Here is a 22,655-nt window from a genome sequence, read left to right as displayed (position 1 = left end):
TTTTTCATATGAAGGTCAACATTTAATTTCATCACATAATTATGAATATTTTTCTAGTGACATTTATTTGTGAAGGTGCTTTAAAAAATTATCTTCATATTCTTTCTTTTCTACATATCCATATTTATATTCTATATTTATATTCATTTATATCTATCTGTATAATACACAATTTAAGGATATTTTTATTTGGCACGTGCCTTTCTATATAAGCATTATAAGAACAGCGGCTCTGAAAGTATAGAAATCGGCATAATGATGAAAAGGTTTTACATTTGTGTACTTATCAATATCCATTAATCTCTTTATTTAAATAGACAAGAGGTTGCGTTCAAAATGTTTTTTTGCACTCATTCCCCCTCCTCTCTGGGCCGAGATTGAAATCGCCAATCAATACAAAAATGGTGTATAAAGCACCCTTCTAGATACCATAATAAAATTGGCAAAATATACCACCATAGAAACGAAAAATGGATTCCCTATCTTTATCGATGGATATTTTAGTGACTTTAGTGTATTTTAGAGTAAAATTAATAATTAAAATTAATTAATAAAAATTATTTAGAAGAGAGAAAATGATGATTAAAAGAAAGATAGATACAAAATCCCTAAACGTAAAGAGCTCAAAGGGAGAATCTCAACCAGTTCAATATGTGAGTCACAAGTTCTATAGCATTTAATGTGACATAACATTATGAGTATTAACGACTAAACAGACCAATGTGTCACTAGACATCTCTGAGCACAGACAGGAAAATGTTCACTGTTCCTTTGCTCGCTTACGTGCCAGAAAACGTTCTTTGGCTGCAGCCACGGTATCTTGACTTCTTTTGTGATGTTCCGGATTCGGTTGAGAAGCTGATGGCTGCTCAACTGAATTCTTTTCATCAGAAGAAATTGCAAGGTTTGGCTTCATATCCAAGGGACTGGCAATTCTGTTAGACAGATCGGAAGTTTCACCCTGGTCGCCAATCTTTTTCCCTGAAGGCTCTACTGACGAACTTGCGTGAGCCAATGAACGTTGCTCTTCATCTGATGTATTAGCACGCTGGTGCTGATTTGATGCATCAGAACACGTTTCCTCAGGTGTCTCTGGAACTCTATTCTCAGCTTGACGGTCACGTTTTCTCGCTTGCGCATCTTTTGCACCATAAGCAATATTTTTATCAAGGTTTGTATAAAAATCAACCAAAAAGTCCTTCTTCTTTGTAACCTGTGCAAATAATTAAAAACGAATATGTCAGTAATTTTAAAAAAGAGGTTTAGGAAATAAAACATAAACAAGCACACCAAATTAATTCAAAAAAAAGAGGGAGGAGAAAGGAAAACTGTAGACTATTTTAAAATACATCATTGGTCAGGTAGACAACCAGAAGAGATATGAGAACAATGTAAAGTTTATGGATTAAAAAAGCAGGAACATACATCCTCTCTTTCCTCTTGAAGTTCCCGGAGACGTTCAAGTTCCATCTGTTTCTCTCGTTCGGCAAGCTTTCTTCTATATGCTTCAGTGATATATTTGTCTTTGTCAGCATAGAGATGGTCGTCTTGGCTTCTCTCTTTGGCAATCTTTTTCTCATATACAATCTCACGATACTGTTCTCGCTCTTTTGCTTTCTTAATCAGGTTTTGGATATATTTTGGCTGCATAAAAAATTAAAAGTTGATGAGTAACAATGTCATTTCGCAAATAACCCAAAATGAATGAATTTCAGCATTAGCCCTCAAGAAAGTAAGTAAAACAAAAATAAGTTAAACCAAACCATTGGAAAGGAATAGACACTTGACTGTTTTCACCAGTTTAACAATGTGTTGACTATTAAATCTTCCTAGGCTTTAAGAGACAAAGTTCATCCACGTCAAACACCAAGACCTGGATTAACACTAACAACAGTCTACAAAATGTCAAAATATATACTCTTGAAGGGGTGAAAATATAAATCTTAATATTTCACAATTTAAAATATGAAACATTGATGGAGGGGGCTTTGTGCCAGCTCTAACCTAATTATTTAGCATATTTTTATGACAAAACCCTACCCAAAAAAACAATAAAAATTGACTATTTATTTTCTTTTGGTCTTTGCTACTGCTAAGATATCTCCGGTTTGCTCTTTGCATTAGCATTGGTTTCACTTTTGGTAGTTTGAGTCATTGTTCACCTTGTATTGTCCAAGGAGTATTAGCCATTAGGTACCCTTCCTTATTAGCACTATTTGTGGCCATTGCCACACAAGGTATTTTCTAGTATGTTATTTGAAACCCAAAAAGGTTCAATTAATGTACCAACCCAGCTTGCAGGAATGTGTTTTTTCTGTCTCTTTTTTGTTTCTCTCCCTTGTCAATCTCTGAAATGATTTAGCATCTAGCTCTTAGCTTTACTGATTGAGTTATCACATGGATACCAATCTCATACCAGTGTCAGTTGCATTTTGTATATACACAAGTGCTTTTTGTTGTATAGAACATAGATTACCTATGAAATTTTGAGGACAGTTTAACGAAATATAATTTTAAATCAAAATGTATAGAACAGATTTTGAGAACAATGATGCAGTTTTTTAAGAAATTTAAATAAATGAAAACAATTTTTATCAAAAAAGAGAACAAGACAAAACAAAAAGAAAGATGTAATTAATTTTACTGGGATCATTCATGTAAGTATTTGAATGTGAACCTTCACATCACTAATCACATGAGTCATAATTATGATGAAAACTTGACATAGAGTCTCCTTTATGTGTCTCTACTGAGCAATAAACATAATAAAATGGTTGATTGAAATTTTAAAAGAATGCTAGGAACTGCAACCGTACCTTTCTCTCTTCACGATCTTGTATCAATGGACGAGTAATTTTCTCTTTCATTTTGTCATAGACTCCATCATAGTCAAATATGGTTGGATCTTCTTCCAATGCTTTCTTTTGCTGCTCCTCAACCTTAAAAAGGAAAAAAAACCAAACAGAACGCTATATCATAACCTGAACAAACAAATTCAACATTCTTAATAACAAGTAACGACCACCAAACAAGGAGAATAACGTCAACTTACGTCTTTGAGACTCTTACTCTTGCTAGCCTGGATCGCAATTTCTCTCTCGACATTATTATCATCATCTTCATCAAAGCCAAATGGAAGGGCAATGGAAGGCCTTGGTGGCTGCTTCTTCGGCTTTGCAGGCCTAAGGTTCAAGCCATACTTGCTCATTTGAATCGGCTTCTTCTTCACTGCATTTTGAACACAAAGTGAAACGTTAATTGCTTGTATCGTTCCAATTTGTATGAAAGTAGCTAGGATTAACCAATGGAAAAATCTATTTAGAGTAAAATGTCAAAGGAACACAACAATTAAAAATATTCCATCAGTGTGTAATGGTGAACACGTAAATTGCATAAAGTTGATAGTATAGGCAGCAAGGCTTTGAAACCTCAGGGAATTCAAGCAAGTTCAATAAACACAAATGCATAAACCTAGCTTAGAAATTAAACATTCGTAGATACACATACACTTAGAAATCGAGATATACTAAGAAACCCTAATTCAAGGAAAATTGAAATAAACCAAACCTAACAGCCTAAAATCCTAGAAACCACACAAAACGGAAAAGGATGATACAGATTGAAGTGGCAGACTCAAAGAATGAAGCGACATACCCGCGGTTTGGACACGGCAGCGATGGACGTGCAGACGCGGTGAGACTGCGACGGACGGGCTAACGACGATGCAGCGGCGAGAGGCGCTGAAAGAGAGGAGCGATTATCGTATGGGTTTAAAACGCAGACACGGTAATATTTTATTTATTTTTTCTTTTGTTTTTCGTATATTGGAAAAACATATGAATGAATCGCACCAATTGATGAAGTTATGAAAAATAAAATTAAAACAAAAAAATCATTTGACCAAAAAGATTAAAATAGAAAATCATATAATAAACTAATTTTTTTGACGTCTTTGTGTGATAATTTAAATTAAATGTGATAAACTCGTATTATTTGATGCATCGCCTTGGGTTGGGTTTGATTTGTTCATGCAAACCGAGTTGAACCGGTTGAATCTTAAAAAAGTAACTCAAACTCATCTAAATGCTCTCTTTTTGTCCCCACTGGTTTGAAATACGACGTCGTTGAGATACCCTTCCTTTCTTCTGGGCGCCATTTTGATCTTCCTTGTCTCACTCTCATTTCATCACATTCCCAACATTTCTATCTTTACAAAAACCCACTAACTTTCACTAAACCTATTTCTTCCAAAGTTTTCATCTTTCCCACCTTACCATGACCCTCCAACCCAAACCCGAACCCGGTTCACCACCGGGTTTCCATTTAACCAACAATAACACTAACTTCGAAGAAAAAACGATTCCAGAACTCGTTAATGTACTTCGTGCTGCGTTTAAAATGGAAGTTTATGACACAGTTGAAGCTGCTTTGGTGAGTAGGGATAACAAACTCCGAACTGAGATTCTTCAGCTTCTAGAGAAAGTTGAAATGGAGAGACTAACTAGGTTACAATGTGAAGAAGAGTTGAGAAAAAGAGACGAACTTTGTGAAAAAGGGAAAAGAGCTCAAGAAAGTTATGAAGCTTTGTTGAAGGAAGTTAAGGTAACTGGGTTAGTTGATAGAGAAACTATTGGAGAATTGAGAAAGAAGAATACTGAATTGGAATGTGAAGTTCAGAAATTGAAGGAGAAATTGGTTGGTGAAACCGATGCACTTGATGTCATAAGAAAAAAGAATGGTGAATTAGAGTATGAAATTTTGGAGTTGAGGACGTTAAAGGAAAAATGGGTAGATGATAGTAATGCTCTTGTTGAACTTAGAAGCAAGATTCATGTTTTGGAGAGTGATAAAATTGTTTTGGCTGGTCTTGGGATTAAAAATGGTGAATTGGAGGAAAAAGTGAACAAGAATTTGACAACTATAGGCAAGTTGAGGGATGAAAACAGCAAATTGGCAGATGAGAAGCGGAAGGTTGAGACATTACTTGAGTCTTTGAACACCAAGTTTAGAGGATTGCATGTTAGAGTTTCAAAATTGGAGGATGATTCAAAACTTTTGACGAGTGGAGATGTCTCTGTTGGTGTAAATAATGAGGGAGAGCCTTCTGCTGATCGCGTGGTGCGAAGAAATGAAGATTCTCACCACTCTCTTGGAGTTATTGCTTGTACTCAGCTGCATAGCAAAGGGAGCAAGGATGCTCAAGGTGCATTATCTGGTATGGAAATTATGCTTATGCATGCATCTTTTATTCATATAAAGATATGCATTTATGAATATTGAATTAGATACAATTGATTGGGTAAATGATTTGGTCAGGTTTCTAGGTAGCTTGGCCTAGGACCATGTTTTCCTGCATTATTAAAGCAAGATGTAGATGAGGACTGTGGTTGAGAACGATGTTTTATAACATCTTTGAACCGGCGAGGCTACTAGTGCTTGGTCCAACTTGTTCAACTGGTGATTGAACCAGATCATATTAAAATGCCATTAACGCGGCATCATAATTCGTAATGATAGTATTACATAATTAAGAACATAATTCACATAGCACAAGGATATTGTGGTCCTCTCTAGATGGAAGCTGAATTTTGACTTTTGAAGCTTCTTCCTTCCTCTTGGGTTCATCTTTATTCCGTGTTGGCCAGCTCAAGCAGGCTATTGGCTATCTGTTAGCCGAATCTTATTTTCCTACGGGAATGGGAGTAGAATTGACAGGAATTATGGAACAAATAAATCTTGGTTCTATGGAGGTTTTTACGTCGCCATAATGAATTAGTATGAGGGATATTGGCTTAGTTGCAGAACAGACATGCTGAGGAAGCTACTTGGGAAGATAAAATCATGAGGCAAAGCCCTTTTTACATTCTTGAGGACAGGGTTGTACTTCAGGAACCCTAATGTGTTAGTAAGCACAGACTAGGAGAGATTATCCTAGAGGACAGATTGTGACTAATTGTGGAACAAGCCAACAAGGGTTCAATTGTATACACGAGATCATGAAAGTGGTTGAGATGGCAGGGTCTAGCGGGAGTTAGTTATTCAGTAGCATCCAGAAGTAGTAGTGGAATGAGAATGGTTATGTAGGGGAGGTTAATTAGATTTTAGAGGGTGTGAATAGATGTAAGCCACATATAGAAATATGTCCTCTTTAGGAGTTTATCTCTAGGAAAGTAATAGCATATAGTAGCTATTTTCTATTTCCGCTTCTGAAACCATTTAGGCCCGTTTGATGAGCATGATAGGATACATACATGATATGATATAAAACTGGACAAGGATAGAATAAGATAGTGATAGGATAAACGTTATCATATCTTGTGTTTGATACACACATGATATCTAACATGATAACAATTTATCATATCTTGTGTTTGATACACACATGATATCTAACATGATAACAATTTATTTTATCATGTATTTAATACACATCTCATCGTGAAATGATATAATATATATGGTATTTAAATAAAAAAATTACCGTTGTAAACAATTACATATTAATTTAAAAAAAAAAATAATTTATTATATTTTAAATTAACAAAAAAATTAAATAAGTAATGAAATAGTTTTATATTTAAAACTTCCATTGACACTTCTAAATAAACAATTTAGATTTTAAAAAAAAAATCATGAGTAACCAAAAAATTCTATTTTATTTGTTAGAATGTAAATAAAGATATGATATATATTTTATGTAAATAATAAAAATATCCTTGTAAACAAATTATATTTATTTTAAAATTTCAATTAATTTTCTAGCATATAGTAGCTATTTTCTATTTCCGCTTCTGAAACCATTTAGGCCCGTTTGATGAGCATGATAGGATACATACATGATATGATATAAAACTGGACAAGGATAGAATAAGATAGTGATAGGATAAACGTTATCATATCTTGTGTTTGATACACACATGATATCTAACATGATAACAATTTATCATATCTTGTGTTTGATACACACATGATATCTAACATGATAACAATTTATCATATCTTGTGTTTGATACACACATGATATCTAACATGATAACAATTTATCATATCTTGTGTTTGATACACACATGATATCTAACATGATAACAATTTATCATATCTTGTGTTTGATACACACATGATATCTAACATGATAACAATTTATTTTATCATGTATTTAATACACATCTCATCGTGAAATGATATAATATATATGGTATTTAAATAAAAAAATTACCGTTGTAAACAATTACATATTAATTTAAAAAAAAAAATAATTTATTATATTTTAAATTAACAAAAAAATTAAATAAGTAATGAAATAGTTTTATATTTAAAACTTCCATTGACACTTCTAAATAAACAATTTAGATTTTAAAAAAAAAATCATGAGTAACCAAAAAATTCTATTTTATTTGTTAGAATGTAAATAAAGATATGATATATATTTTATGTAAATAATAAAAATATCCTTGTAAACAAATTATATTTATTTTAAAATTTCAATTAATTTTCATATTTTTATAATTTTGAATACTAATTTATTAAATTATATAAAAAGACAAAATTACCCTTGTGATAAAATCATAAAAAAAATTTAAATTAATTATTAATATTTTATTTTTAAATTTAATATCAAATTCTATTAATTATTTTTATATTTATATTTGATTAGATTTATATTTTTATATTTTATTATATTTCAATTTTATATTTTAAAATATATTTTATAAGGGTAATTGAATAAATTACTAATCTTATCTTATCCTTTTGGTTTCTAGCCTAACTCATATTCAGGATAAAAAATACAACTAGAGAGATAGGATAGAATAGAGTTCTAGATTAACTTATCATATCTTGCTGGTTCATCAGACACATTATATGATAACTTATTCCTATCTTGTACATCAAACGGGCCTTATATAGTTTAAACATTGATGCTTACTTAGAATAAGTATAATGTCCTATTTTATATTACTCATTGTTGGCTTCCTATTGTAGTAATATAATCAAACACTTGATATGGGATAGTTGAGTGACTGTAAACCTACATTTTTGCTTCTCATCACATCTTCCTTCAGAGAGTTTTTTGGAACATTTTCTGCAGGTGAGAAGTGTTGGAAGGTATACACAAGAAGGCCGAAGAAAGCTGTTAAGATGGCAGGGTCTAGTGCTAGTTGGTTATTCAATAGCATCCAGAAGGCATAGTGGAATTAGAAGGGTTATTTAGGGGAGGTTAATCAATAGAAATGTGTGTGATAATGATAATTCTCTTGTTCAGAAATAAGCTTAGGGAAGACATATGTACTCTTTTGGAGTTTCTTTCTTGGAAAATATATTAGTATATAACAGCCTTTTATGTTTATGTTCTTTTTTGTTCTTCTGAAACGAGTTATAGCTCTGTACCTGTGAATCTTACCTAGAATATAATAGAATATTATTGCTTTATATTCCTCATTGTTGGGTTCCTATTTTGAGAGATATGATCCAACACTGTTTGGCTTCTGAATCACATGTTCCTTCTGATAGCTTTTTTGAAACATTTTCTGCAGCCACGTCTTTTGCAGAGCTATCTGTGTTTTGCTTGTTCACATTTTCTTAAATGATTTTCGTTGTGGATCCTCTCACTTGGTGAAGAAGCAAAACAAACAAGGCCATCAGCAAAAACGGGACAGTTTTTGCTCTAATGTGAAAAGAAGTGGCTGTCATAGGTGTTGTTGAAAGAGGAAACGGGGCAAGTGATTCGGATGCAAAAAAGCACTCTGCTAAGATAACAGACGAAACAAACAAGGGTGGTGGTGGTGGCCATCTTGAGACTGTGTAAGGACAAGAAAAGTAGCTGGCAGGCGGGAGAAAGGCAACCCTAAAAGGGTCTAGCAAAATGGTGTCTTCGCCAAATTAAGGGATGAAATCCGGTGGATAAATCATAAAATATTTTAGGAATTTGTTATTGAACCTTTTATCCTAAAGTGTTTACTCTTGCTAAGAAGCCTCGGGTTGATTTATCTTTGTTAATTGCATCTAACAGGACACTTATTGTCTTCTTTATATGTTCAGCTCAAATCATAATTTGATTTGGAGAGTCTTTGCTGTGGCTATTCTATTCAGACTTGTGGAGCCTAATTTTTACCTTAAACTTTTAAGGTTTTCTTTTGATTTCTTCTCTTTTATATTTTTGTTCTCTTCGAAAACTTCAAATAATCCTTTATGTGGTTTCTTCTTCTTCCCTTGACGAAGTTTTCTTTCCAGAAAACAGAAATGAAAAACGAACAAAAGCAGGTAAGAAAACTCGTTTTGTTTCAGGTAGGTAAACATGATTGCAGGAGGCCTGCTATATATATTATCTGAAATTCTGAATTCAATGAAATCGTGTATAGTCAATCACTCAAAGAGCCAGAAGCTGGATTTTCCTTGAAAGATGAGGCTACTGTCAATATTTTCATTGGATTAAAGAATCTACCATTCCTTATTTTCCAAGCTTTTGATTTAGTATTATGACTATTATCGCGTTGGCAAATGTTATGTTATGTAAGCTTAAACATATCTCTTTTGTGCCAGTGCCAGCTAGTGGAAAGTCGAAATTGGAAAAGGATATTGAGATCATAAACCTTGATGATGACGATGATGATGATCGGTGTATATCTCAAGGAATGAATGGAAAGAAGTCTGTTTCTGGAATTTCCGTGAAGACCGAGTATTTGACTCCAAGTTCGTCAACAGCATTCCAGCCAAAAGACCGTTTGGCCAATGTAGTTGACATGGTTAAAAGAAGATTTCGTTTCATTGTCAGTGAATCCTCTAGCTCTACTTCTATTTCCTCCGATGATTCATCGTATCTCGAGAATCTTACATTAAGGTCCACGGGATCACGTGCAAAAAAGAAAAAAACATAGGCAGACAGTAAAGGATTGAGATATTAGCCACGGTAAACGGGCAATGGCATTATATATACAAATGTTATCCATGTCATTTTGTTAGGTTCTATTGAACAATTAACTGAGTCTTATGTTAGCTCTTTGTTTTTGAAATATACAAATGTAAGATTGTATAATACAGATATGGGAGCCATGGTACATTTGTATCTAGGTGAACTTTATTTTAGTAATAAAATTCAATGTTATCTACATTATGTTTGTTTCATTATGCCTATAGTGTATATATCATGAATGCATGAGTTATATATGAATATATTAAAACAATTGTATCTTTGTTTACTTGATATTCATCACAGTGATGAAGGTAAAGCATTGAAAGTTGATAACTCCAGTACCAAATGTCTGGAAAAATGGTTGAGCACTTTAAAAGTGGATGCGAACTAGGTCAAATTGATTTGAAATAAAATGAAAATGCTTAGTTTATATAAATCAAAATTGAGTTTATTCTCAAAAGCAAGTTTGATTGGAAATGATAATTGGTTCACTCAAAAGCAATTGATGGTTGTTTTGGATGAGTGTTTGTAAAGATGATTTTGATTTGACAATAGTTTTTATTAAAATTGAGTTTGAAGTGTGAAGTATTATGTTTGTTTTTATTTTTCTATTTTAGAAACAATTTTATAGTAAAATTATTGGTAATTTTTTTTTAACTCACTACAAAATCTCTAGTTTATAGTATCGAATGAGTTCAGTTTTGTCTCACTTTTTGGCTAGTAGATCTTTTGCTACCAAAAACTTGTCATGCTCTTATTCTAATAATTATTACTTAGTTTTTTTTTTTTAGCATTTCAATAGATGGCTTAATTTACAACTGCAGCTGATGCATCAGTTTCAACAACAAACTTTGATTAGCTCTAATAGATCTCATTCCATTTGTGTTGGAAATTTATTCCATTCCATCTAAAGGGACAGAAGAATTCACAGGCCTGCAAAGAGCACAATCAATCAGCACTAATTATTTATCTAGAAGTGAATTTAGTTTCTTAACTTATTTAGCTTACCCACCCACACGTTCTTATAAATTTATCCATTCTGCAGAAACCAATTTATCATTTAACACTTGAAAGCTTTAAGAATGAAGTAGAACTTAGAAGTGAGTTTCTCATTTTATAATAACAATGCACACATAATATATTTTATATATAATAAAATGTACATTATGAATATATATGTAAAATAGTACAACTAACTAAATAGCTGGTGTAAATTCACCTTCACACACTAGTTGTCCTCTATACAAACACACTTATTTAGTCATAGTGACTCCAATTTACAATCTTCACACAATAGCTTTCTCTTCACTTACATTTTCTCTATCTTTTTAAATAAAGTAAATCAATAACCATGATAACAAATCCAACTGCAGTCAATCCAGATCCCTTACAACATAAGTGTATCGAGAAATAGGAACTAAGATCAAATCAGTTTTCCTTCTTGATGAAGAGCTCAAAGCTTCAGTCATTTCTAGATTTTCTTCAGTTAATCCACTAGGAAGTTCCCAATTATAATGATAAAGAAGCTTTGCAAGACACAGTTCAATACTAGATACACCAAACAAAATACCAGGACAAATTCTCCTTCCAGCACCAAAAGGTATATATTCAATATTAGAACCTTTATAATCAATTTTACAATCCAAAAATCTCTCTGGAAGAAACCTCTCTGCTTCATTCCAATACTCAGGGTCTCTTCCAATTGCCCATGCATTTACTATCACTTTGTTTCCAGCTTGTATTGTGTAACCTTTAACCTCACAAGTTTCTCTGCATTCTCTTGGGAGAAGAAGAGGAAAAGGAGGGTGTAATCTTAGTGTTTCTTTGATGATTGCTTTTAGATATTTTAGTTCTTGAAGAGATGTTTCATCAATGTAACCTTTGTTACCAAAATGTTCTCTTACTTCTTTTTGAGCTTTGATCATTGTTGTTGGATTTTTCAGCATTTCTGAAATGGACCATTCTATGATTGCAGATGTTGTATCACTTCCAGCAACAAACATATCCTACAAAATTAAATTACCTTCTTAGTATGTGTTATATGTATCCATGCATGCATATCTAAGGCTTAAGAGGCAAATAAAACAAAAATAAATTTATTGTAAGCAATTATCTAGGAAAAGGCCTCTAAGCAATGAAAATCAATAACCATATATGAATTTAAATTAACCACTTGTTTTCTATTATTTTCTCATATAATATTAACATTTATACAGTGTGAAATAGTGAAATCACTACACTAAAAAAAAAAATTTGATGAAACCACAGCCGAATTAATGAGGCCTATTGAAAATTAACCAGGCTCAAAACCGAATATTCCTATTTACCAAGGATTGAAAGCAACAATTTTTTTTAGGAACTAAAAGAAAAATAAATGTAAATTACAGAAACTAAAAATTTATTTAAAAAAGTTAAGTTTTATATGATAAGTTTATAATTTTTTTACAAGTTTAATAAGTCTTATCCTAATGTTTTTTCATTAATTTATAGCATTTTTTATATGTTATTAATCATAAATATCATTTGAAGGGATCGGATAAATGTAAATTTAAGTGTTCAATGAGTTGAGTTCTAAAGTATTTTCTATTTTAGAGTACACCATCACTTCACCCTAAATTTTTTCATTAAAAGAAAGTAAAAATATTTTTGATTTATTACTTATTTTTATTTTCTCTCCCTTGTATCCTTACATGCTAATTAAGTTCTTCCTCCTATTGAATAAAACAAAAAATAAAAACATCTAAAAAAAAAAGTAATAGACAATATTTTTTCCAATAAAATAAATTAATTTTCAACATAATTAATTAAAAATATATAAAGTATAGTAATAATTATATATATATATATATATATATATATATATAAACACATAGAATTTATACAAAGAAGTCATACATTATTTTGTATTTTTCAGCTATATTAACTATTAATTTTATCAATTAGATTATCAGCCATACAATATTATCAAACTTGATTGTGTATAAATATATATTTTATACAGATATCCATGGAAATATGATAAAATCTTAAAATTGTATCGTAATAATACGTTTGAAAGGAAAACAAAAAATATATAATCCACTAACTTACCAAAATTACAGCTTTGATGTTGTCAATAGTCAAGGGATACTCAAGTGCCTCATCATGATCTTTAATCCTAAGAAGAACAGAGAGAAAACTCTCTATTGTTTCTCCATCATTACCTTTCTTTGTCACAGCCTCTTTGATGATATTTTCAATAATATTATCAAATTTTCTATGCAACTCCTCCAATTTAGGCTTCATTCCACTAATCAAATGTAACCATTTTTGTGAAGGAAACAAATCAATAACAACAAAACCTTCAGCAAGTGTGACAAGTTTCTTAATCAATGAAATAAATTCTTGTTGATCCTTGCATATTTTGCCAAAAGCTGACCTTGATGTAATTGTACTTGTCATGCAAGCAACTTTTTCACTAAGATTAATACATGATCCAATGTTATTAGAAATGTATGTTATTAAATTATGTACCTCTTGTTCTCTAATTGATTGGAATGATCTCACACGTTTTGTACAAAGAAGTTCTTGTGAGCATAATTTTCTTAATTGTTTCCAATAACTTCCATAAGGGGCAGTAGCTATGTCACTTGAACCATAACACATAATATCCGCACCAATTTGGTGTGGTCTTTGAGCAAAATTGGAATCATAAGTTTTCAAAATTTCTTTGGCAAATTCAGGGGAAGAAACCACTATGGTTGATACTTCACCTAATTTTAGGTGCATTAAAGGGCCATAAATTTTGGATAGTTGTCTTAAACTATGATGGGGTAGAGACCCTATAAGATGGTGTATGCTTCCTATGATTGGAAGTTTCCATGGTCCGGGTGGAAATTTTTTATGTGTTGTTTTTGTGACCCTTAATAATATTATTTTTCCAACTTTAATAATTTGTGTGAGGAACAAAATGAAACTTGTTGAAAATAAAATGAAGTGTAAGAATGATATGTTAGGATGCTCCATGGAGAAAATTAATGTATAGCTTATGTTATGTGATTCATTGCAGGCTATCTATCTATATATATGTATATTCGGAGAGAGAATAAAAAAGAATAAATGCATGGTACCTATAACTCTATAAGATGAATTATATATATAGATATAGATTATATACATTTGGCAAGAAATTATCGTCGACTTGTTATTTTTATACCAAAGATAGTTTCATACTTTAATTAAAGGTATATGCTGTATTCACGTATGTCCAAGTATTACTACAATACAAAACAAATACGTTACAAGTAATTATGTTAGATTGAAATTAATTATTGTTCTAATTTAAGTATGTAAGTTTCATAATATTTACTATTATAATCATTTTTTTAGTTTGATTAATATACAAGTTATCTTCTTTTTTTTTCCTTCATTTCATGACTTGATAGGAAGATTTTATATATTGTGTTAAATATTGTGTCAAGACTATATTTATTTTTTATTTAAAAGAGAAACTAATCGATTAAGTGAAAAATTTTAAACATGTAAATTCTAGAGATATCATAAAAAAAGATCTTATGAAATTCAATAGAAGAAAACTCTAAAATAATACAATTAAAAATATTTTAAAAAAAAACTATAATCAACGTGTCAATCACGCCATTATATTTATATTGATATTCAATTTATCAAAATCACATATTAAACCTTTAAAGTGTGTAGTTTTTTCAGATAATTTACTATAACTTTATCAATTTTATCACAAATATGTAAAGATGAATTTAATTAGCTCAAAAAGAATAAGACAAAATCTACTCATCACATCAAATTTTTCTTAAAACAAATCTGAATAAAACAATGTTGCATAGAGGAGCTCCCCAAAAGGGTGCAAATCCGAGTAGAAGCTGCATAATAAACACCTTTAGTTGTTAGTATATTCAATATTGCATAAAAACTTTCATTTGACGTAAGAGAAAAATGTGATGACATATAGAGTATTCTTGTTCTGTTTTTTCTTAATTAATTTGTATTTTAAATATAAAATAAAGTTCATATGTTCTATTCTATCTTGTTCAAATATGTTTCTGGTAAATCATTCTTGTGCAATTGAATATTTTTTCTTGGAAAAAAGTGAATATATGTATTTGCATCGTATCGGATCGCATGCAACTCATATTTTAAATTTTAATAAAATTAAAATCTCCTTGGGTTTTTTCTGAATAATATATGACTCTTAGCTTCTTACTATGGTAGTAATATACAAGTAGAGATCATCCTTATTCCTAAAAAAAATTAAAAAAATTCTATTACTAATATTTTGAGTATATAAAAGTCTAATTATACAATATAAATGACACAATTTTCAAAATTATGTATTTATACACTAAAAACTTTAATAATAAAAGAAATGTAAACGGTGAAAAATGAAGAAGAATTTAATTGGTATGTAGTGTTATTGGCGTGATGCCATTGTCGTGATATTGAGAGAAAATAGTTTAAAACGGCAAAAACTGAACTTGTATAATTGTAATGAAGTGAAAGTTTCAATATTTCATTTTCATCTCATCTGCATTACACTTGATGAGGCCGGCGACTCTAACAAACAAATATTGCAAATTCCATTTCAGATTAGCTACCATAAGTAGCACCTATATTAATATTATTTGTTCAATAATATTTGTACAAACTTAAGAAATCCTTATTTTAATATTTTTGGTAAAATTATTTGATGTGAATCAATGGCGTATATTTGATTTATTTTTACAAATTTGACTTGTAAAGTAAAATGTGTCGTTTTTTATAAAAATTTGTAGAATTTTATATTTGATCTACGTGACATTTAGATTTTTTTCAATACATTTCTTTAATATTATTGGACTTGATGCGTGTATATAAATAGTGAGTGGTTTGATTGAGTAAATATAATCTTAGGTTTTATATTAAACATAACTGGAGCTTACAACAATAACTTGTATAAAGTCTTATCTAATCAAAGAAGAATATATTGATTTAATTTGGTTCAATTAAGTTGACATTTTAAAAAATTAAGACACTTATTTTAATAATCTAATTTTTTTTAAACACTGGATTTTTTGTATTATAAAAACAATTATGTAATTTTTTTTTATGACATAGGAACATAAACTACAATGAAAAAACAATATATAAATAATTAAAAAAAAAAAATACAACTTAAATACAACACATTTTTATAACACTAGTGATATATTATGAAATAACTTATAAATCAATAACTTGAAATCATAGTCAACTAAATAGAGATTGATTTTATTTTGTTTGATTTAGTTTGGACTCACAAACACATAAAAAAAAAATATATCTAATCAAATTAATTAATTTCAATTTAATTTTTAAGTCTAACGAATTATTGATTTGATTTGTATATATATAAACGAATCTCACAATAAACACAATTATAATTTAGTTTATAAAAAAATTGTTAGGCACTTGCTAGTCCCCAAGCAACTCCACTACTGTTTAACATATCCTTATATCCTTTAACATAGTATTCTTCAAGTCTATAAGATTAGAAGTATATATTCAGAGTATATTGTTAAATTTTTATGTATCTGGAAGAATACATACAGATAATATAAATAAAAAGGAAAATAACTAAAATTCTAAAACAACTATGAGAATGAACTTGGAGTAGTATTATCTAGTCGGTCAATGATAAAGTACTCTTACAAAATAGTATAGAAGTGATTGATTAATGTATTAAGTAGAAAATTTAGTGATAGAGAGTAGAATAAAGAGACGAAATAGTTAACTATTTTCAAAAAATTTAATTTTGACTTGTCCAAAAGTATATATTCAAACAAATTTCGTCTAGAAGTATAAATCTTGATAGGGGTAATTTTTTATAAATAAAAAATACAAATGAGTTTTCAAAAAGAAATGGAGAAAAATAAGTTCTCATATATTTTTTGTTAGAAAATGACTTGGGCCAGCTATACAGAATTGAAGCCCACTCCTAATCGAAGAATTGTAAGTGGACTAAGTTGTTGAGCTGAATTGTCTTTAATTTTAAAAAAATAAAAAGCTTGAGTTTGGAATGTATCATAAAATTAAATTTAAGTCTTAAATATTTATCTAACTTTTTTTTTTATTGTTTAGTCATTGTTGGCTTTCATTTATCTAACTAATATGCATTGTTTAAGACGTGAGATGATTTTATTTAAAAATAATATATATATATATATATATATATATATATATATATATTCTCATTTTTGTACATATATTTGTTTTGATTTAAATATAATATTATTAATAAAGGTTGAATTTTTCAAGATTTCTATTACATAGTAAATTATAGTTCAATAGGGTCTCTTTAATTGAAGATAATTGGAGGAGAGAAGAAGGGAGAAGATTGAATATTTTAAATAATATTTATTTAATTCAATTTTTAAGATAATAAAATAGTAATATTTACTTTTTTAATTTTTTTTTTTACTTTCCTTTCATTTAGGGTGAAAAAATAGGCTAGGCTAAATTAGGCTATACTAGGAATGAGTTTGGTCTTTCAAAAAATTCAAAGCTTAAGTTTGGCCTGTCATAGACTTGTTTTTTATGCTTGAATCTAACCTTGATAGAAGTCTGTTAATCTACATTATTTCATTTTAACATTTTTAAATAAGTAATCAAACATATCTTTAAATAGATTAACGAGTTAATATGTCAATGAAATTAAGTTTTATTTTGATATTTAACATGACATTTTAAATAATATGGCTTTATATACATTATACTGAAATTATATTTTATAATAATATATTTAAATATGTCAAAAACTAAATGAGGTTAATATGCGTAAATTACTAAAAGTTGAATATATAATAAAAATATCAAAATTTAATATAATAATTGATATAGTAAAAAAATGTTATTTATATTTATCTAAATAAGTCGGTCTAATAGGTCTAAAAAACTTATTATGTGGCATGTAGACTTATCTTTTTGACTAAATATATTTTTGAGAAGTCTTGGTCTTATATGTTTAAGAAAAAAGTATGGTGTTGTCTGAGTCTAATGTAGTCTATGCCGTAGATCCCTGTCGGTCGATCGGTCTGAATTATTCTCATCCCTACTTTCATTGAGAAATTTGAAGAGAAGGTGTTCAACATAATTTATACCCAATTTAAAATATTTTATCATCCTCTTGAACCGGATTTATATTTAATGTGAATAATACTAAAGAAACTAAGGCACTCAATTATTTGCCTAGACTAAAAGATATATATTTGAATTTTATTTTTTTATAATATGAATTTCTTTTATTGATTTTATGGTTAACCGTTTATGACATAGGCTCATCTTTGAATAACAAGTTAATGGTTAAGAGATGTGAGATATAGAAATTGGGAGTGTGATAAGTCATGTTTAGAGACTTTTTTTTTTTTTTTTAATTTTCTAATTGAAACAAAACAAACAATTTTTTTAATTAAACCAGTGAAAAATGAAAATCATGATAAATCCAAATACAGCATCCCTCCAACAGTTTTTTTTTTCCTTGAATTGTTATTGGGATAGTAATTAGCTGTCTCACGTAATTCCCCCTAAATTGTTTTGTTAGTTTCCTTAAAGTACCATGTTTTCATTAAAAACAATAAAGAAGAGATTGAGATTATTTCCTCGTACTAATTTCCATGTACTAACTAGAAGACAATTAATAATCTTTTGTAATACTTCAACAAACATAACTTTGAATTTCTTATATATATTAAAAAGACAAATCAGGTTCTATTTGTGCTACCTCAATTTTTATGATCTTTTACAATTATGAACAACAATTCAATCTTCCATTTGAATTACTCTCTCCATTTCACAATAAGTTTTATTTTAGTAAAAAATAAAAATATCTCAAAATAATTGTTATTAACAATTTTTAATACAACTTTAATTATTTTTTCCTATCAATGATTACTATATCCACAACTTCCAAATCATTATTATATTTTTATATTGATTATGGTAAAAAATTCATTAATAGTTAAAATAGATAGTTTGTTAAAATAATTTATCTTTTTCTTCTAGACATTGCTAAAATGTTTCTATATATAAATATATTCATTTTGTCTTTTGATCTTTTAAGTGAAAGTAGTATAATTAATAAAAAGTATGTTTAGTAAAATAATAATAAATATATTTAGTAAATTGAAAAAAAAACTTATGATTAAGGACAATTATTTTTTCTAATAGGTATTTATAATTTAGGACGAGGGAATAAAATATGTTTCAAATTGCATGATTTTGGAGTTTGCTTTGGACCACAAAAGCACATAGCTAAATAAGTGGCAAGTCCAATGAGAAAGTGGTATTAAAATAGATCCAATAGCAAAGTTCCTCCATGAATTATTGACTGAGATATTTGATCATGATTTTGGAATTTTGATTTGAGAGGCTCCTACTAGGAGAAATTTTTTTTGGATAAAGACATATACTTAAAGTTTTTTTTGTGGTATTCATCAATAGTACACAAGGACTGAGTATTAGAGCATCTCCAAATAGATTGCATAGAAAATGGTGTAATAAAAGCAAAGTTGTTAATTAAAATTGCAAGTTATTTTATAGAATCGTATAATTTCACGAATTTATGTATTAATTTTTAGTTAACTCAAATTTTAGTAAATTCAAAAATGAAATATAATTTTTATGATTGGATTAGCAGTAAACTTAGGTATAAGTAATGAATTTTTAATATATTTTATGATATTTTTTCATCTTAGTTTCATATTCGGTTCTTTTTCTTTTTTATTAGTTTAATTTTGTTCATGTCAATTTTTTTTATAATTGAGTTGAAATTTTAAATTATTGACACAATTATTGTATTATATAATTAGGTGTATATGTTGTAATTGTATATATTATTTTTAATATTATTTTAATGTGAGGTAATTTTGTGTGAGTTTTCAATTCGATTTAACATACACAAAATGAATTAACTTAAACTCTTAATTTTAGTAATTTTGATATAAAATGTATTGTTAACATTCAACTTAATCTCTTAGTCGATGTTAAAAGCATATTTAATTTATTTTAATGAAGAAATTATAAAAAGTCATTATGCATCGTAAAAAATATTACCACATACATTTCCTCTAATTTGAGTTAAGCTCTCTATCCATTTTTATTAATTTAAAATTATCAAATTCTCATAATCTATTAAAAAAAATATTAATTTGAAATGATTGATTGTTTTAAATGTTTTTTATTTCAGTAAAATTTATCTATTAAAATATTTAAATTTGTTTAAAATATAAATTTTTCTTCTCTTGAAACCCTAATCTCACAATCTACAAATTCTTAAAATTTAATCAAAATTTTGAATTTTAAACTTTTGGTTTTATACAAATCCATAGAGACTAAAATCTCTTGAAAAAAATAGGACTAAAATCTCACATATCTCAAACTATAAAGGCAAAAATTGTAATTTTAAATGATACACAGTGACTTTTTGTATTGTTTGGGCTGTAAATATAGAGACATTGTGTTAAGCTTGACTTAGGCCAAAACAATTGTTGGTTAATTATTCTTATAAAAAAAATTAAAAAATGTTGGGTCATTGATAGGAATAGATCCAATGGTTTAGGAGTGGGTTGCTGCCCTCCCTCTATACAAATTTACTAATATATTAATTGGACTATATTATTTTTTAAATACCATATATATTAATAATTTTCTATAATATTTATTAATAAAAAAATTCGACCCCATTTGATTGACTTATAAATTTGTCTCATTGACATGAAACTCTCGTAATTCTATCTCTAGAAGATGGTAACAGGGACATACAAGGAAGGTTGTTGTGTTTGAATCCAATTTCTAAGTAAAGTTGCTCTAAGTGTATTTGTTGGTAAATTGGGTCATTGTTTAATTAAGTTTCAATAAAAAATTAAATGTTTAAACAGATACTCCTCTTTTATTTAATTACTCAATCTGTCCCATTCATATTTATAGGAAAAACTGTCAAAAAATGTTATTTTTGAATTTTAATGTAAATTTCTAATTATACAATATAATTAGTATTATTATGTACATAACTTTCAAATTATTGTTTTTTATTTTATGCTTATAGTAATGGTAATATATCATTGTTAATAAAACTAATTTAGTAAAATTATCAGTTACTTTTTTTTCATTTATCATTTTTTAGTTTGTATAAAATTATTAAATAAAATAATTATCGGGGAGTATTATTTGATGATGATGATAATAATAATAATAATAATAATAATAATAATAATAATAATAATAATAATAATAATAATAATAATAATAATAATAATAATAATAATAATAACAAAAATAATGTGTATAGATTCGAAGTCGCAAACACACGTGACTCTGCTGAATTAAAGGCATATATTAATAAATGTTCCAAGCAAATTTGTTAAAGAATTAATTATAGAAATTAATATTGGATTAAAAATATATTGAAAGTTGTATTTTTAAATTTTTTAAAGTCAATATTTATGGTTTTTAGTGCAAAATTTAATTTTAAATTTCTTCACAATTGTTTTTAAAACACTTGTTAACTCCTCAATATTAATTTTCATGCATAATTTTCTGCGCAAGCCCCTCTAATTACACTTCTAACTTACACACTAATACTACAATATAGAGAAAAAAAACAACAATAAAATATAATTTTTATAGTTTAGATTTCAAGTTATCAAACTTCAGTGTCGGCTATTGGATTATAATCCAATCTAATAGTACATAATCCTTAATTGGTGAGGGGTTAATTTTTTTATTTTATAATATAACAAAGTGATGGTGTTTTTTTTTTTAAATACATATATTTTTCGTTTATATAAAATTATGACAATTTAGATTTAGTTTTTAAATTTTATTTATTTATTTTTAGTCTCTATTTTAATTTTATAAAGATTAAAATATCAGTTTTTCTTAAAATAAAAAAATCAAAATCGAGACTAAAAATAAATAAAAAAAGATTATGAACTAAAAATTTAAAATTAAAACTCTAATTTTAAGATTAAAACATAATCAATCTGACATTTAAATTAATATAAGTTGAATTTGATAATTTGTTTTGTGTGAGAATTTGATTAGTTTGATTGGATCAATTTAGATTTAAATGAAAAATTAATTAATTTGAACTGAATTATTAAAATTTATTGAATCATTGATTTGTTATTGTGTAGGTGACTACTAGCATAGTAGGTCTGATCTCATGTTAACATTAATTAGTAATTGAACAGACACTGAAATTATGAATGTCATGTAAGTCAAGTGTGTGATAGTGTTGTTGCATATTTAATTGTTGGAGGAGACAACGGGTTTACGTTGTATAGGATGTTCAAAATTCTAAAACGATTTCACTTTCACGTCACATTCAACAGAACATGACACGTACTCATACTAGATTACTAATCCATGATAATGCATTTCGTTACTGTTTTTACGTTGGGTGATTAGGAACATTTTTTTTCGATAGACAAATAATGTTACCAGTAGATTATAGATTTTATGTTAGACGGATGTTAATATAATAAGTGAAATATTATCATACTCAACTAAGATTAATCACTTCAATACATTTTTAAAATATCGATGAAAGCTATGTTGTTAATCAAGACGTATATGTGCACCCTACTAACGATTAACAAATACCTAGTGTACTAATATTTTGATAAATATTGAAATTGTATATGCTTTTAGAGAAATAGGATATCAATACTATAAGCTTTTGAGAGAATAACCAATACTAAACAACCGAGAATTATAC

The 22,655-nt window shown here is 28.3% G+C and overlaps 3 protein-coding genes across 5 annotated transcripts; 1 reads left to right on the top strand and 2 right to left on the bottom strand.

Annotated features, from left to right (window-relative positions):
• Positions 1 to 557: 557 nt before the first annotated feature.
• LOC101507249 (uncharacterized) lies at positions 558 to 3,796 on the bottom strand. The gene is made up of 5 exons (XM_004491435.4): positions 3,655 to 3,796; positions 3,053 to 3,228; positions 2,817 to 2,939; positions 1,426 to 1,644; positions 558 to 1,213 (listed from the first exon to the last, which is right to left on the bottom strand). The coding sequence occupies exons 2-5, from the start codon at positions 3,206 to 3,208 to the stop codon at positions 761 to 763; spliced, it is 951 nt and encodes a 316-aa protein (XP_004491492.1). The 5' UTR covers positions 3,209 to 3,228; positions 3,655 to 3,796; the 3' UTR covers positions 558 to 760.
• Positions 3,797 to 4,275: 479 nt separating this feature from the next.
• LOC101507781 (uncharacterized) lies at positions 4,276 to 10,105 on the top strand. Of its 3 annotated transcripts, none has more exons than XM_027332041.2 (2): positions 4,276 to 5,215; positions 9,544 to 10,105. In XM_027332041.2, the coding sequence occupies exons 1-2, from the start codon at positions 4,276 to 4,278 to the stop codon at positions 9,870 to 9,872; spliced, it is 1,269 nt and encodes a 422-aa protein (XP_027187842.1). In that variant the 3' UTR covers positions 9,873 to 10,105. The 3 variants fall into 3 exon arrangements, with proteins under 3 accessions (XP_027187842.1, XP_004491494.1, XP_004491496.1); XM_004491437.4 differs by having other exon boundaries at positions 9,538 to 10,105; XM_004491439.3 differs by lacking the exon at positions 9,544 to 10,105 and adding an exon at positions 8,087 to 8,436.
• An 858-nt stretch (positions 10,106 to 10,963) lies between these two features.
• On the bottom strand, positions 10,964 to 13,949 carry LOC101506922 (premnaspirodiene oxygenase-like). The gene is made up of 2 exons (XM_004491434.4): positions 12,998 to 13,949; positions 10,964 to 11,913 (listed from the first exon to the last, which is right to left on the bottom strand). The coding sequence occupies exons 1-2, from the start codon at positions 13,910 to 13,912 to the stop codon at positions 11,281 to 11,283; spliced, it is 1,548 nt and encodes a 515-aa protein (XP_004491491.1). The 5' UTR covers positions 13,913 to 13,949; the 3' UTR covers positions 10,964 to 11,280.
• Positions 13,950 to 22,655: the final 8,706 nt, after the last annotated feature.

The sequence above is a fragment of the Cicer arietinum genome, chromosome 2 (assembly GCF_000331145.2).
Source record: "Cicer arietinum cultivar CDC Frontier isolate Library 1 chromosome 2, Cicar.CDCFrontier_v2.0, whole genome shotgun sequence".
NCBI lineage: Eukaryota > Viridiplantae > Streptophyta > Magnoliopsida > Fabales > Fabaceae > Cicer > Cicer arietinum.
The sequence above is the reverse complement of the archived record's forward strand: the minus strand, read 5'-3'. Positions and strand labels throughout refer to the sequence as shown.